The 17,670-nt window shown below is 31.2% G+C and overlaps 1 protein-coding gene across 2 annotated transcripts in view; it reads right to left on the reverse strand.

Moving 5' to 3' along the window:
* Positions 1–2,063: 2,063 nt before the first annotated feature.
* The window catches only part of LOC129229566 (large subunit GTPase 1 homolog), a 32,090-nt gene continuing 16,483 nt past the window's right edge, over positions 2,064–17,670 (reverse strand). The window contains exons 7-14 of one of the 2 annotated variants that reach the window (XM_054863895.1): positions 14,380–14,464; positions 13,961–14,110; positions 13,693–13,794; positions 10,189–10,334; positions 9,555–9,673; positions 5,739–5,938; positions 4,457–4,498; positions 2,064–2,782 (exon numbers count right to left, since the gene is read on the reverse strand). In XM_054863895.1, coding sequence (XP_054719870.1) covers positions 2,651–2,782; positions 4,457–4,498; positions 5,739–5,938; positions 9,555–9,673; positions 10,189–10,334; positions 13,693–13,794; positions 13,961–14,110; positions 14,380–14,464 — 976 coding nt within the window. In that variant the 3' untranslated portion in view covers positions 2,064–2,650. Of the gene's footprint in view, positions 2,783–4,456; positions 4,499–5,738; positions 5,939–9,554; positions 9,674–10,188; positions 10,335–13,692; positions 13,795–13,960; positions 14,114–14,379; positions 14,465–17,670 lie in introns of both variants that reach the window. The other variant, XM_054863894.1, reaches the window with a different exon arrangement.

The following is a 17,670-nucleotide window of genomic DNA, read 5'->3' on the forward strand; positions in this document are numbered from 1 at the left end:
TTCGCTTGAAAGAGCATCAAAATTATGTGAAAAAACAACAATTAAATAAGTCTAGTATTGCTCAACATTGTTGGGATTCGAATCACTCTTTTGATTTTAACTCTTATCAGATTATCCAAAAATGCCCCAATTCATCAGCTCTTGACTTTTGGGAATCCTTTCATATTTTGAGGAACAGTTCTAACTTAGTTAACGATCTTAGTGCAGTTCCATATTTTTCTAACATTTGGCTCCCATATCTTTAATACTGTCCTTTCCCCATCCCCCCCCCCTTTTTTTTCTCTCTATCTTCCTTTGTTTATTTTTACCTTTTTGTCTTGATTGACACCCCCCCCCCCAATTTTCTTCTATTTATCTTTATTTTTCCTTTTTTCGAATATTTTTTGTTTCTGTTTATTTTATTTCATGGTTTTCCATTCTGCTTTTCCTTTCTTGCGGTTCACGGTTACTGACAATTTCTTTTCTTTTTGTTGAAGCTTCGGCTTAATCCTTGTCCAATTGAATTCTTTCTTTCTGGGTCGTACCTAAGAGAAAGCTCCTAGCCTTTGCTTGCATTCCTATTGGTTCCTGATCGGTTTATAACTTTGTCATTGGTGTTTGGCTAATCCGCTGTTTTTATCTTTTAAGCTGCATGCTTATCTGCTCAAGGTCGCATATATAAAACTTATCAAAGTGAATTCGGTTTCTATTATCTTGTTACATGTTCTATCGCTGTAATGAGTAAAAAAATATGTGTCTATGGATCAAATGCATCTAAAAGAAAAATATAGTAAACTTTTAACTGCTATAGGATAGCATATATAATCCAAAATTTATTAATGAAATTTCTTAAACTTGGAGGGTGATAGAAATTTTTTGCAAATATTCTTTTTTAGCACCTTGGACTCTATAAGAAACACCAAAAGTACATGAAGGTACTGAAATTTCGTTAAAATTTATTTATCAGTGTCATCATTTCATTTCTTCACAAGTTCTTTTCTTTTGAATAACTTCTTTCTTTTCCCATAAATTTTTTTCTTCTCCTTTTGTGCTATTTTTTTCAGAACCAATCATGGAGCCCGAGAGTCTTTTCTCTGAAGAACTAGGAATTTTCTATCCTCTTCATTTTTGATCTCTTTCAAAGCATCTGCCGGCACAATGTCAAAGAGATTGTCCATAATTTCAGATCTCACCCCTCAAAAAGATCTCCTCCCTATTTTTAGCTGGAGTTCTAGAAAAAAATTCTGTAACTGTTTCTATGCATCATGGAGTTTAGACTAATTTATCATGAATTGATAAATCTGTCTGATCTCTGGTCTGTTCTCCTAGTAGGAATTCGTGCATTTTGCCAAGAAAACAAAAATTCTTTCTCTAACGCTGCACTTTTTAAAAATCATATTTACAACTTTAGATTGTAAAATAAGATTTTTAAAACTTGCCTGTTCGACGGTAGCTTTTCTCTAATAATTTGTTTGGAAATATAACTGAGGAAATCAATGTAAAAATTACATTTTAATTTGCATAAAGAGCTATTGGAAGACGTTGGTGAAATTTTTAAAAGACTAGGCTGATCGCACAAATTTCAGGCAAAAGTAACCAGCAGCACCAAACCACTTGTCAGTGAGAATTATTGATAAAAGACAAGGTTGTACTTGGTTAGGAAACAAATGAAAGATGCACCTTTTGTAAAAATAGAGTTACCGCACAAACCACTCTCAAACAAAAACTAATGATATATGCAATGTTATACTTGGTTAGAAATTAAATAAACGATGCACATTTCATGAAAATAGAGTCACAAATTAAGTTCATGTAATCATATGAAAATAATTATGGATATATTTCGTAAAAAAATATATATTTCCTTTCATAATACAAAAGAGAAAGATCAAGTGTTTTCTCACATTCAATTAACAAAAGCAAATGCCATGTTATGGAAAACAATGCATGCTAACAAAGTCCATACAACTTAAATTATATTTCTAATTAATTTCAAAATCACTCATAAATTTATGTGTTCTTACAAAAATACATCAACTAAAAACTAACAGAGAAACTAAATTTTCCATTTAGGGGGGGGGGCAATCACTGCTACTGCTCTTAGGTACAGAAAGGTTAAGGTACCTTGACATGAGAAAGTCTTCCTTCATAAGAACCAAGCAAATCAACTTGTTTCAACTGTAACCATGTCAAATTCTGCAAGCAATTACTGATGTTTGATTGGTTCCAAGAACCAAAACAATTATTGACTAGGAAAGTTAGACATTACAAACCACTCCATAACTGCTTGTCAAAGAATCTACTTTTTTGTACTGCAAATATTTGAATTTTGTTTTAAATTTTCATCAAAATGTTTACAAGTTTGCATTTCATTAAACGTAAAATTTTCAATAGGCATACTAATCTTTAAAAGTGTCCACAACTTTAGACATTACTGTACATGTAAAAGTAAACCTCTACAACTTTGCTCAAATTTTCACAAAAATTGTAACACTTAAAAACTTTTCACAGTGATTTAATTTTTAATTAAAACAAGCTTTAATAAAATTTGTTATATAAAACTAAACAAACATTTCAATTCTTTCCATAAAAAGTAAATCAACATTTATTTACAATAAATTGAATGATTATTGCAAAAGAATATTCTTCAATTTAATGAGTTCCAGATAGTCTAATCATATGGATTAAGACATTTTTTCCTCAATTTTTCTTTCTTATTTCTGTTATAGTGCTTTTTCCATGGTTTGGAGCAGGATTCATCTTCTCCGGTATTTAAAGGTTTACCTTTGAAATGCACTTGTGTCTGAAAGAAAAAAATGTCGGACTTAAAATAGTACTTCAAGATATATTCATGAGGCTACATGCGTATAAGGTCACTTTTAAAACTTCCCGGCCAAATTAACAAAGAATGATGCATATTTTGTTTTTAATGAAGAAAAATATTGCATGCTCTTCCATAAACATGAAAGCAACTATTATTTCTTTACTTTGAACAAAGAAATCTTTAATAACATATTCCTGCCATTAAATAATTTTAAATTTTTAGCTTGCTTAAACATTATCCTTAAAATAATACATGTCTACGAATTTAAAGGGATGAATTTTTCCTTGGCATAAAATCATCCCAACTCTTTTGGTCCCTTTTGTATAGCCTTCATAGCTGACTTTATTATACAGGGAGGAAAAAAAAAAGCTTTAGGAGCCCTGCTTCCTATTCCTTCACACCTCTTTCGACCCTCCCCCCTCCTTTTTGGTACACCAATTAATTATGCTTGCAAGATGGAATGCTAACTTTCAATGTGCATAAATAACTGTCAAAATGATTAAATAAAACTTGCATATGGCATTAAAAATGAGACATCACATTGTACAGCCCTTATTAAATTACTAGCAGATTAATTGTTTTGTTGCAGGGTTGGCTTTCTGCCGGCAGAAACTAGTTTTTGCCGCGCCAGTGACAGAAACTGGTTATAACCGATAAAAACAGGCAAAACCTTAAAAGCATCTTTAATAACTCAAGTAATTACTATGATATTTGTTTGAGTAAACTAAAAAATTAAGTTCATTTCATCATTGTAAAAAATAAAATCCAATGCTAGTGCCCTTAATTTAGTTCAGAAAGGAAACTTATCAACTGCAGATGCTTGTAATATTTGGATTAATCTAAGAAAGGATGAAAAATCATACGGGTGCTTCGGAAAGAGGAGTGACATACAGAATTAAACAGGCATTACTGCTTGTAATTTGCTCACTTATATGCTTCATCTAAATTGTTTGCCATTAAAATTATAATGTGCTTCAAGAAGAAAGTGCCAGAATTTAACTTGTCAGTCAAATATTTACCACTACCCCCAGTTACTGCATGGTGAACCAGTTAAAAAAAATATGTATGTATACAATAGACAAAAGTTTCATTAACATTGCTTGTTCCTTGATGCATTGCCTGCTAGCTCTTCCATTGCAAGAATATTCTAAAGATTCTCAGTTGTGCATATTAAATCGAAGAACTATTTAGATTTTTGAAACCTCCTTTTCAAAGAGGCAACAGCAGGGTCCCAAAAATGTAACATTTGATTTTTAATTGTGATAATATTGTAATTAAATTAACAATTAATTATTTTCCATGCATTTTCTGTTGTATGTCAATAATTAATTTTTTGTCATTTTGTGAGTTTTAGCCAGTTTCTGTCGCAAATGTGGCAGAAAATGGTTTTTGCCATGCCGGTTTTAATGGTTTCTACCAATACTTTTAACTGTCTCGGCAGAAATTTGCCAACCCTGGTTTAGAGAGAGCTAGTATAATCAAGAACCTTGATTGCTTATGAAACAATCCTCAACAACATTTTGCAGACCCTAGGGTTCAGGGAAACTCTGGTTGAGAAAGGCTAATTAAACCTCACTGTCTGTTCATCTGATCAAATACTTCAACATATTTTAAGATGATTTATTAAACAATGAAGAAAAAAAAGTTTCTTACTTTTGAGAAGAACTTCTTGTCTGCCTCACTCAAAACTATTGGCTAAAAATACAAGAAAATGACTCATGAAATAAAATTGAGTAGAAATATAATATTCATTTTATAGTTTTAATAAGAAAACTAAAATTATGAAATATTTAATAGCAAGATCAAATTAAACTACATTACAATTAATATTTATTGAAAAAAAGAAAAAAAAAAAGAACTTTCAGAAAATGGCATGTTAAATAAAATTTATAAATACCATGTAAAATTGCATCTCAAGCAACATGTTTAATTGAGGAAAACAACTTAGTTAAATGAAACCAGTTAAAAAAAAAAAATCTAATGAAATTTAAGATGTTAACTTCCTGCTAAAAATGCTTTATATGCAAATTGTTTTTCTTTTTCTTTTCTTTTTGAGCAATCACGATTGCTTATTGCTTTCATTTGACTGTTTTGAGCTCCTATGATTTTATTCTCCCGCCAGCACCCTCTGCAACATCACTGTCGACCGGCTCCTCACGATGCTGCTCCTATAGCGAAAGCCGTCTCCAGATTGCGTCCATATCCTACACTTACACTCATACATGTACGCACGTACACACACACATACATGCCTACATACACAAACACACACTCAACACTCATACATGTACGCACGTACACACACACATACATGCCTACATACACAAACACACACTCAAACACATACATACACACGCATACATACAGGCACCTACACATACACCTACACACAACTACCCACACACTCATACCTGCACAGACATAAACACACATGCCTACACACATACACACACCTCTACACACAAACACACATGCCCCCCCCCCCCACACACATAAACACACACACCTACGTACACACACTCTCTCGTGATTGCGAAAAACATAATTTGAATTCAAGAGGTCAAAATTCAAATTATTTTATTTTTTTACAGAAAATTATGGCATTGCCCTTTATGGATTTGTAAATAATAAAAGAATTTTATATTCATATCAAAAAAGAGAAAAGGGAAAAAATGATTGTGCAACTTTCTGTGATTTTTTTTTTTTTTTTATAGCTATGAAATAGTAAATGAAGATGCATTGGCTGACAATATAAAACAGTGCAGGAAAAATGAAAGTTTTCCTTAAAGCTCAAATATGTAAGCTCATCAAGTGGCAAAAAATGTCTCTGATTCTTAAAAATGGATTTAAAAAAAAAAAAATACAGAAATAGTGTAAAACAAATATTTTTTTGCCTTAAATTACAAAAGAGTAAATTAAAGGAAATTTAACTCACTTTAAACTCAATTTCACTATTTGAATTACTTCCAACAATTTTTTTGAGTTTTGCTTCTGGGAACTTGTGATAGTCTTCTTGATTGACTCCGGGAGGAGCATGACAATAGAGCAATCTTCCATTTACAAAATCTTTCAAAATATATCGAGCAGATCTAGCATTATCTGGAAGACCTCTTTGAGTCATAAAGCCTCTGTTATCTAAACATAAATAAAGCATAATTAACCACCCACATTAGTTCACACCATTGTATTTTATATACAGTTAACTATCATTACAGTGAATCCCAATGCAACAAAATCCCAATTTCAATGTGATAAGTGTTCTGTCCCGTGTTGATTGCCATTACATTGCAGCAAAATTCCTGTTTCAAGGAACAAATTTGCAGTCCCTTCAAGTTTTACAGTAATGAAATTTCACTGTACAGTCGACTCCCGCTACAACGCGATCCGACTTACGCGAAATGGCTATAACGAGAATTTTTCACGAGTAACGAATTTTAGAGCTAACGCGAATTTTTCACCCACAACATGAATTTTTAGAAGGAAGTATCAGCTTCGTTATTGGCTACTAAATATTGATTTTGTGAATGTTTTTACGTCCCTTTGAGCATCACTGACAGCCAAAGTTCCCACGCCAAACTAGTCTAGTGCATCAAATAACCATAATGGCACCTTAGTGTCACCTTCATCTAAAGTTTGAAAGTGTGAAGAAAAAGAAAGTTTCTGATAAAAAAATTTAAAAAGGCTAAGATTCTCGATATGCTTGAACAGTTACAAAAGGTTGAAGGTAGCGCGACAATAAGTATGAGTGAATCTTCCATACGTACAATGAAAAGTCAAAACAAAAAGATGTCCGTAAAAGTTTAGAACTTAGTTTCAATATTGAAGCTTGCAGAGCAGTCTAGCAAAGTAAAAGTTATGAAAATGGAAGCTACGCGCACTCTTGCATTGTGGATTAATAAAAAGATCAGGTAGAGGAGATGTAGCAACAAATTGAAACGTTTGAAATAAAAGTTGAAGCGTATTTAAAAATGTATTAGATAAGAATAACGATCTGATCATAGAGCATAAATCATCACTAGTATCCTCATTTTTTAGCTCGTAAATATTGCGACTGCATCTACTGTACAGTACTATTTTGTGCATCATTTTAATTTTACTGCATGCAGTGCGTACTGTGTTGTTTTATTTTATATCTTTTATTCCCATTGGTCATTCAATTTTGTGCATCTTACGTATTTCATGTTGAATAACAGTTTTTTATTTTTTAAATACAGTAAAACTTCAGTTCTTTATGGAAGAAACTGTAATGATTAAGGAATGCTTTAGAGCAGTTTGAGGGGTGTTTATAAGTACCTTAAAGTATTTGGTATGCTTTAAAAAATTTGTACGTATATATTTTTTCACAATGCGAAATTTCAACTTACGCGAGGAGTCTTGGAACGCATCCCTTGCGTAAGTCGGGGCTCGACTTCATATAATTTTAACAAAGTCTTTTTGTGCAAACTAGAAATTATCATTAGATTTAAAACTTAAAAATCGGACAAGCTACAGAAGGTTACTTTACTTTCAATGCAGGATATGTTGACATGACCAATATTATTATCACTGCAGTTTATTGAAGGCAAAGGTAATGACTCTCATCTATGATTTCATGAATAATATTTATCCATTTTTTTTTAAAACTAACAAATGTTAACAGGTTAAAATTTTTTTGCCTGAGTCATAACAGTTCACAATTACAGTAGACCCTTGTTTTACACAGGGTTTTTTTACGCGTTTTAAGATTTGACACCTTTATTTTACGTGGATGAGTTTCGGTTTTACGTGGATCCGGCAATGCAAACACAGATAAAAATTTCACCTCTTTCAAAATAAAAACTCCTAAAGATTGCAGATTACACGTAATAAACTGCATTTTGGTGTGCTAATATTCGAGCTTGGGCCACTGGAGACATTTTATACAATTGGTTCCAGAGCTCTTTCCAGAAGTTAAGTTATTAAACTCACACAGTTCAGAACTCACTGGAAAAAGAGCTCTTAGGAGTGACAAAGGAGGCCAAAATCAAAGAGGATACCGACGTCTGAACCAAAAACGTTCACAATGAAAATTTTGAGCCATTCCTAGCCAATAGAAATGATCTTTCTGATTTTGTTAGTGAAGGAAGTTTCTATTATGGAAATGACGCAAGTGGTCATGGATGCGTTAATACTTTGCAAAGAATTTACAGAGAAAAACTCAATGAATATCAAAAGACTATCATTGCCAGCTCCTCTTTATAAACATAACACGAAATTAGTTTATGTTTTCTTCATACATGTTATGCGTAAAATCGATATAAGTACACATTAAATCTTTTATGCAATTAGTCATCACGAGAATGAACTATTTTTTTATCTACGGAAACAAACCCCTATTTTAACACTACTATTAGGTCTCAATTTACGCGTCATCGGCATTTCCGTGGAACATAACCCCTGCATAAAACGAGGGTCGACTGTACTTAATATTAAAGACTCAATTGAAAGGCTTTAAATAGCCAGAAAATCTGGAATAATAAGATAAAGATACCGTATTGATACAATTAGTTCAAATATTTGTACATTATAACTATTTGGAGCAAAATTCTGTTTTTGTTTTCAACAATTGGGGGAACAACCCAGTAATTACACATGTAGAGGATTTTTCACTCTCCTAGTAAAATTTAAGGTCTTTCAAAGGTAAAATTCACCTTTTTAGGAGCTGTTTCACCTGCAATTTAAAATGACTTTAAAAAAAATAATAAGCATATTTTAATCAAGTATTTACAAAATACCAAGAAGTAAATTAATATTTAATCTACAGATAAAAAAGTTTATGATAAAAGAATAAACCCTAATTAGTGTTAAAATAAGCAGACTCAATTCTGTCATGAATAATAGTCACACTTTCACCAGCAAGAAGACAGAAAGAGAAAGTTAATCCAGTAAAATATTTCATACAATGTGAAAACCACATCATTATGATATAGGCATTTAAAATGAAATGTACTTTACTAAGGTTTTCAAACACAAGCCAGGCTTGTTCTGTTTTTTACTTCCTTCTACAAAAAAGGAAGTATTGTATTCGCAAAAAAAATTTCACTAAAAATCGGCCTTAATTTTCATTTTGCTCACCCCCAAATGAATGTTAATTTTTTTTTCGACCCGACCACACGTGGATATTGCCTAGGAACGTACAGACATGCAAAATATCCATTTTGACGATTCCCAAGTTAGTTACAACGAGTTTTCTTGTGATGTTTGTATTTACGTATGTATGTTGCATAACTCAAGAACGGTATGTCCTAGAAAGTTGAAATTTGGCATGTAGACTCTTAGTGGGGTCTAGTTGTGCACCTCCCCTTTCAGGGAAGGAATTCAGGGAAGAAAAGACATCGGATGTCTTTTCATACATAAACTTATTACTTTTTGCAATGAAAAAGGCGTTCCGTGTAATGCCGAAACACGCGTCTGCTGTAATTGGCAATTTGTGCTCTTTTGACGTTGTTTTTTCTTACTTTACTGTTCAGCACAAAGGTATTTATTTATCTTACTTTGTTCTTTATTTGTGATGACAGTAAGTGTTGATTAGTTATTGTTAAAATAATGAGCTACAATAGCAATTTCTTAAATTTTGTTCATTACTGAGTTCTAGCACAAGTAAAGCTAACAAAGTTCATTTTGATAATTTATCTATGCTTAACAAGTAAATTAAATGCCTACTTATTAAATTTAAGTTTTGATTAACACTTAGTTTCAAAACAGGTTGGAAAAAAATCAACCCTATACTTACAACCATGTGCATTTAAAAATTCTTCAGCAGTAGGATGCACATTCTCAGCTCCTTCAGCAGGAGCAGGAATTAGTACAGAATATGTAGACTGGAGGATATGACGTGGAATACATTTGGTAATTTAAAAACAGTTAAGATATGATAACAATTTTAACTTAACTGAAAATATCAAATGCAGTACTCAATACAGTTTAATGCATCATTCAGCTAAACTCAACACTAAGATTGTGTTGTAGGAATAATTAAAAATTCAAGCTAATTTTCTGACATCAATAAATTTGTTTACCACACATATTTTTGAATTGTTCATACAAAGCTATTAATTTAAACAATGTTATTTTATTATTGACATTTGTGCATCAAATATGATTTGAAAATCAATTTTAATTTAAAAATAACTAGTTCAAGTTTATTTCTGTAAAATAATGTAATCTGGAAATTTTACTTAACTTAAACTTACCGTTTTGTTAAACTGTTTGTTAAGTTTACACTTAACCGTTTCGTCAGTTTATAATTAACTGTAAACTGCTTGTTCAGTTTACATTAAAAAAAAAGGACTATCTTATCTTTTTATAGAAAAAAATAGAAAGGATGTAACAGATTTAAAGCAAATATATTTCAAAATGAAAAGGATATTAAAGACACTGGATGCACCCAATTCGTCAATTGGTCTATAGGCAGTATTCCATTGATTACCATTTCAGCCTTTGTAGAGACAAAATTTGGAAAAACCAGACCAGGACAATCACACAAACAAAGCTCATTGTCAACAATAAATGTCTAAGAAAATGAATAGAGTTCACAAGTGCTATACACATTAACATAGACATGAAATACAAATTAATAAGTATGTACAAAAAGAAATGGCTAAATTGCAATTAATTACAGGTGTAAACTTCTAGGAATGTTTTTCTATAATAAAGGTTTACCATTCCCAATAATTAAATTAATAAAGGCCTTTTACAAAAAAAAAAAAAGTTAAAAGTTTTAAATAGATCCGTTTATACAAAACTGTCTGATTTGAGAACTTTAGTCATTTTAAACTTTCTGATTTTGCATATATGTTGAAGCATACAGTTTAAAACAAAAGTACAGCTTAAATTTTTGACTAGCATAAAAATTATTCATCTGAAAATGAATAACATTATTTTTTTTATCAGCATTTCTATCTTAGTCACATCTTTCAAAATGCAGGTTTATGCAGAATATCTTATGTATATTATGTGCAACTGGTTTTTTTTTTTTTTTTTTTTGACATGAAAGTTTACATTATAACTTATAAAATTTGTTTTTGCAATTTACCAATATGCTTAATTAAAAAAAAAAAAAAAAAAAAACTGTTTGAGGATTCGGAAAACCATTATTGCATACAAAATGCAGATGTGAATAATCTGCATCAATGTAACAAATACTTGTTTAAAAAAAAAATTGCAAGGAGAAAACAAATAACTTATTGATTCAATTAAACATTATAATTAATCACTTTTGGCAAAAAAAAAAAAAAAAAAAATCAAAGGAAGGTTAATGCTTTTCTGTAGTGTAGTGTTTGCTTAAATTTTGATGATAATTTTGAGATTAGTTTTTATCATAGTTTATTTCCCATTTTACAAGTGTCCAACTTCAGAGTTCATGAAATCTAAGTAATACAGTCCAAAAGACCTACTAATACGACATATAATTTGAAAATATGATGACATAATGGAAGAGTGAAGCTTTATGACAGAACAATTTCGTACAAACCTTGATACATTTCTGTAAAAAGGTACCTAACACATTTTATGCTTTGGTAACAGAGGTTTATACTGAATATCATTTTACATAGATTTTTGTCTGTCCATATTATGAAACAAAATATGTGCTAACCTACATATTACTCATGGAACAAAATTTGATTGGAATTCACTAATTAAGGTGAGGAGGGGGGGGGGGAATTTTCAGACATATCAAGCTATTAATTGTATCTGAGTTATAAGGAAATCGTAGGTTGGTTTGTCTAGCAGTTCTTTATTCCCAATTTAAAACATATTGCAGTTTATTTTTCCACACACCAGGGTAACAGCACCAGTAATAGAAAAGAGTCCAATAACAGAGGGTCATTGGTTTAGATTTAAATAAGAATTTTAGGTGATTAAAACTGATATTGCTGTGGCCCATCTAGTGTTATCGGAGTGAATTTTACGAGCCAGTTGGTATTTACAAGGCAGTGGCTGAAGGTTATGAACAGCCACCATGGGGTCAGCCGGTGATTCATTTTCATTTGAATTTAATAAGGCTTTAGTTCTAAAAATTAAGAACTTTTGCACACTTTGAAGAGAAAAAAGGAATTTGTCCATTACTCATCCTATCTATTGCTGGGTATCATCAGATTTTTTGGTTTTTACTACTGGGAGGGGGGGGACCTTTTTTCAAAATTGAGCAATTAAGGAATTAACTAACTCAGAGCATCCAGAAGCCAAACGTGAGATGAGGTGTAGTAGCATAAAAGAAAAATAGTTTAAAAATTCTAAATACATTAAAAGGCTAAGAGAGTTGAGTTAACCTGAGAGACATGTCTTAAGCATGTCTGTTACTGGTGCCATTACCCTATATGCTGGAAGTATTTTTAGCTTCTTCTAATTGTTTTTCAAAGGTATCAGGTCAGTTTTCCAAATCAACTGGTTTTATAAAATGGGATCCCATGCAAAGGAAAAATTGAAGTAGTATTTTACTTTCTCATACATAAACTAAACTCAGTGGCGCAACAACCCATGGAGGCCAAGGCCTACTGTGCCCATCTCTGTTTTCTTGACCAGGGGCTCTAGGGTACAGTTCAGATGTTCTGATTAGATGGAGACTCGAACATGGAACTCATAGGGTTTAGTTCCCAAGCAGCTTGGTACTCATTTTGAATGAATGTGACATTTCATAAGCTTGTATAGAAAAATAGTATTTCCAGGAAGTGGGGAACAACAAAAGCTCAGACGTTAAAAGTATTTGAAATTGAGAGTTAAACAGAAATTTTAGTTTATAATAAACATACAATATGTACTTGTCAAAGCAGAATGCTATGGTTGCTCACTTATAAATAAATTCAAGTAAATAACAACATATAAAATATAAAACAAGAGACCAAAGAAGTTCCCAAAGCAAGCTATTCTCTATGCAACTATTTACAAGGTTCATACTCTTCCAGACAAAATGAATTTCAGGAGTTTTCAGGAGTCAAAAGTAAAATTTTTAGGAGTAATAACACGAGCAGTTTTTACAAGAAAATTAGTTTCAGTAACATTTAATCTACTTTGCTGTCAAAATTTTAAAAAGAAAATAAATAAAAAATGTATTATGTTTTTAATCGATTAGTATTTCTTTTATCTCATCATTCAATCAAAAAAAAAAAAAAAGAATTAAAAATTGGATTCAAAATATTTGAAAATAACAGGAATACACAAAATATTAGCAAAGTCCCAATCGATATGTCGGCACATTATCAATACTAAATATACTACAAAATAGCAATAGCACTACTATAATTAGCAATATAGAAAATACGCTTAATAGCTGTTGCTGTTGACACAAAACCTTGCAAATGTTCTACGTTCCTTCTCTAGTGGCAGTTACGATCAGTAAACATAATGGGCATGTTTGAACAGAGTAACTGGTCAGTCAGTTTGAACACACCCTATGTCTTTGCTAAAAGCACTGGGTGCTCTGTGCAATACGAGAATTTCAATTGGCTGCCAGAGATTCAATATGGTTGCCTAAATGGAGACGACATGGAATTAAAATTAGCAACTGTTAAAGTTTTATTTTGAGATTGATGAAGCACTTTTACTTGAAAAAAATATCTTCAATAGGAGAGGGGGAAAATCAGGAGGTTAAAACAAAAATTAAGGAGTTTTAAGGGCCCTTAGAAGAAAAAATTAAGTTTCAGGAGTTTTTCAGGAGGCGTATGAACCTTTTATTTAGCAATTCATAACACAAAAATTTATTAAAATTTATTTTGAAAATTTAAAGTATTGATGTACAACAAATGATTTTGAACTACAAAAATAAGCAACAAATGTTTTTTCATGGTACATATTCAAGTTATTTTCAAAAAGGTTTAATCATTGTGGCGGAGCAGTACTATATCTTTTAAATATTGAATGCAGTTGTTTACCTGAAAATGTTTTGTTTTACCAGGTGTAGCTGACACTGAGACTTTCTTACTCATAAGAATTGCATTTATGGTGCTGCTTTTTCCAACATTTGGATACCCAACCTAAATTTAATTAAAAGAATATCTTGTAAAATTTAAAATATTATTGAAACATCAAGTGAATCTACTTTTGAAACAATTTTATTTGAAAACTTTTGTTATGATGGACATAAGAATAGTATAACAAGGAAGAAAAATTATTTATGATAAAGAGAAAAAGAAAACTCACCAGACCAACATTAGAAATTCCATCATCTTTTACCAGCTTACAAATGGATTTAAAAAAATAAATAAGTTCATCTCTTGACAAAATCTTTGGATCATTTTTGATGGAAAGAAAATCACTTGATTTTTTTTCCTTTTCGGAGATAAAATCTTCCTCCTGAAATTAAAAACTAATGAAGTACAGCAAATTAAATTAAGACATTAAAAAATCACATTTAGGAAAACGGAAATCTAAGTATTATCAAAACACATAAGTTCAACTTTTTCAAATGTAAGTACAGTATAAATCATACTTAGCATTGCTAAACTCTAGGCTTCAGAAAGCAAAACAAATCACCACAGAAAATATTAAGAAAATAGTTAGGTTATAAGCATATTTATCTTCATTAAATGCAATTTTATTGAAAAATTAAAAATGAAAACCTCAGAGTTTTTTTCAATTTCTTGCAAAGCTGAGAAAAAAGCAATCTGCACTCCAGTTTTTTCAAAATATTCACACCAGCATTGTCTGGAAGAAAAAAGTAAACTTATATGGAACATAACACACATACACACACACACATTTAAAGGAATTTGATGTTTTGGTTTTGCATACTTTTGAGGTTTTTCAAATCTTAATTCATAAAAGAAAAGTAGTCACTTTATTCAGGGCTTTTCTTATGTCACTGAAACCATTAGAGCAACCTTAAGCCACAATGCTGCAAGGTAGGGTACAGATTAAAGATTTGGCAAATGAGACCTATAGCTACATAAAACGCATATCTTTACAGAATGAAATTGAAAAAAGAATATTGCGAACGTTCCGGTCGAGGGCTCATTGTTATGCCTTCAGAGTAGACTGTCTGAATTTCATTTTACCTCTAAGGAAATTGAGGATTTAGTTTTCCTTACTCATACTTGTCTAAAGCAATGTTCCTTTGTTTTTAATGGTAAATTTTATACAATGTCGGATGGTTTGGCAATGGGAAACCCACTTAGCCCCATCCTTAGTGATATTTACATGCATTACTTTGAGCTCAAGTTGTTTCAGAAACTACAGTTTCATTTCTATGTTCGCTATGTTGATGACTGTTTTGTTCTTATGAATCACGATCAACTAAGCATTGATGATGCTTTATCTATTTTAAATTCCATTGATCCTCATATTCAATTCTCTTGTGAAAAAGAACAGAATAATTGCCTTCCATTTCTGGATGTTCTCGTTTCTCGAACTGAGTCCGGTTTTGAAACTACAGTTTATCGCAAACCTTTTGCTGTTTCATTACTCCCACATAGATTATCGTCTCACCCTCCTAATCAAAAATATTCAGCTTTCAACACATTTGTTTATCGTGCAATGAATATTTGTTCTTCACCTGAGCTTCTTAATGCGGAACTTAACTATTTAAGAGCTGTGGCTGTTGATAGAGACTATCCGCCCACCTTAGTTGATTCCATTTATAAAAAAACTTTGCAAAAAATCTCAAAATATTGCTCTTAATAGAACTTTTAACACTAAGAATTTAGTTGTTCTGCCTTTCTTCCCTGGTATTAGTTTTCAGGTTGCTAAGATTCTGAAGCGATTCCAATTCCAAGTGGTATTTTCTCCTATTAATAAACTTTCTTTCTCTTCTCTTAAAGATTCTATTCATCCTCTTAATTGTTGTGGGATCTATAAAATTGTTTGCAATTGCGGACTCGGATACATCGGACAGACCCGCCGTTCTTTGAAATTTCGGTTAAAAGAACATCAAAGCTATGTGAGGAAACAGCAGCTGAATAAATCCAGTATTGCCCAACACTGTTGGAAATCAAATCATTCTTTTGATTTTAACTCTTATCAAATTATCCAAAAATGCCCCAATTTGTTGGATCTTGATTTTTGGGAATCTTTCCACATCCTGAGGAACCGTTCTAATTTAGTTAATGATCTTACTGCAATTCCCTATTTTTCTTCTGTGTGGACTCCTTTGTTGAAATTGGTTTAGTTTTTCTAATATTTTTATGTAAACGTCGTACATTTCTTACTTTTATTTTTTTCATTTTTTGCTTTCTTATTTCGTTTTGTGATTAACTAATTCCAATATGTTTATCCTTCACTTTGTTCTTAAATGCATTTCTCCATTTGATACATTGCTTTCATACATAGTTTTTCCCGCTGGTAAATTTATTGCTAATTTATTCAGAGTGGTTTCATTTTTGGACTTTTTGCATTGTTTATGGGTTTTCTTGAAAAATTTATTACTTAACGGTTTTTTCCTGATGGAATTATATAATAAATTTTGCCTCCAGGTGTCATTTTATCTTTTTTGTTTTGTTTAATTTCTATTTTTTTGATATTTATACTATCTCCTGTTCCACCGTGTTGCTTTTCTCGGATGACTTTTCATCCAGAAGCTCACATTTCTTTGCATTGAAAAAGGTGTTCCTTGTAACACCGAAACACGTGTCTGCAATATATTGCAATATTTGTGCTTTCTGACGTTGGATTACTGATTTTTTGCATCTTCAGCACAAAAGTATTTATTCGTTATACATTCAACATTCAATTAAATCGGCCCTTTTGTTGGAAAAAAATACAATTATCAGGTTTTTTAATTATCTGAATGGGGTCTGGTCCCAATTGATTCAGTTAATTTAAGATCTACTGTAAATTGAAAAACACAATTTTTTTAGCAGAACATTTTATCAAATGAAAAAGACTGAAAAGCAACATTTTTATTCAGATCTATTATTTTATTATCTTTTAAATGTTTCTCTCGATACAAAAAATTTCAAATTAAAATCTGAAATGTAACATCATGCATTAATATATAGTAAAATTGCTCCAGCAGGAGCATAATCAGAGCTGGAGACCTAGCTTATTATCTAGGAGCAGATTTAGAGCATCAAAAAAAAAAAAAAAAAGTTCCGGCTCAAGGTCCCTGCTCTCAGCTACTCAACATGAACATAAACTTGATATTTAATTCTAGATCTGTATGGTGTACAAAAAATTTAAAAAAATAGTTTTTCACCAAAAAAAAAAATAAATAATTTCTCATAATAATTCCATACTTAAAAAATTGTTTGTGATAATAAAACTTGAACAAGAGAAGTCAAATTCGTTTTCAAAATTCATTTCATTTTGAGAAACCCACTTGCTTTTCGATATAATACGCATATTACATAGGATTTAACTCTCTGGAAAAATTCGAAATGACTTGCCTGGCTTCAACAATTTTCTAAAAGGCCTCATGCAAAAGGAGTTCTATTTAGGTACTTTAGGGATTTTTCAACTTTTGGTTCTGTCCACATAAAATTACAAATATCTTCATTTTTGAGATAACAAATGCTTTTACAGAAAGGAATACCACAACTAGCCATTTATAATAATTTTAAAATTAGGGCTTAGTTGGCATGAGCTCAGGGGAGTTATGGTCCTGCACTTCTACACGAGTTCATGACAAGTTTTACATATTAGACGGAATTCAAGGTATTTTTGAATGAAAATAGGTTTTGAAAACTGTAGGGCTCCTATGCTTCTTTTGAGAGAAATTATGGTCTCAATTATATATGTTTTTATGTTTTGATAACATAAATGATAGCCGTAAAACAGCAGTCTTTATTTCAAAATAGTTGATAAAATTTTTTTCTTTCTTAAAACTAATAGCAACCAAGAAAAATATTTGTCATTCAATAACTCTCCAGCTACATGAATTTATACTGAGAAAATATAAGTGCAATTCATATCTTTTT

Source organism: Uloborus diversus, chromosome 9 (assembly GCF_026930045.1).
Source record: "Uloborus diversus isolate 005 chromosome 9, Udiv.v.3.1, whole genome shotgun sequence".
In the NCBI taxonomy this organism is placed as follows: Eukaryota; Metazoa; Arthropoda; class Arachnida; order Araneae; family Uloboridae; genus Uloborus; species Uloborus diversus.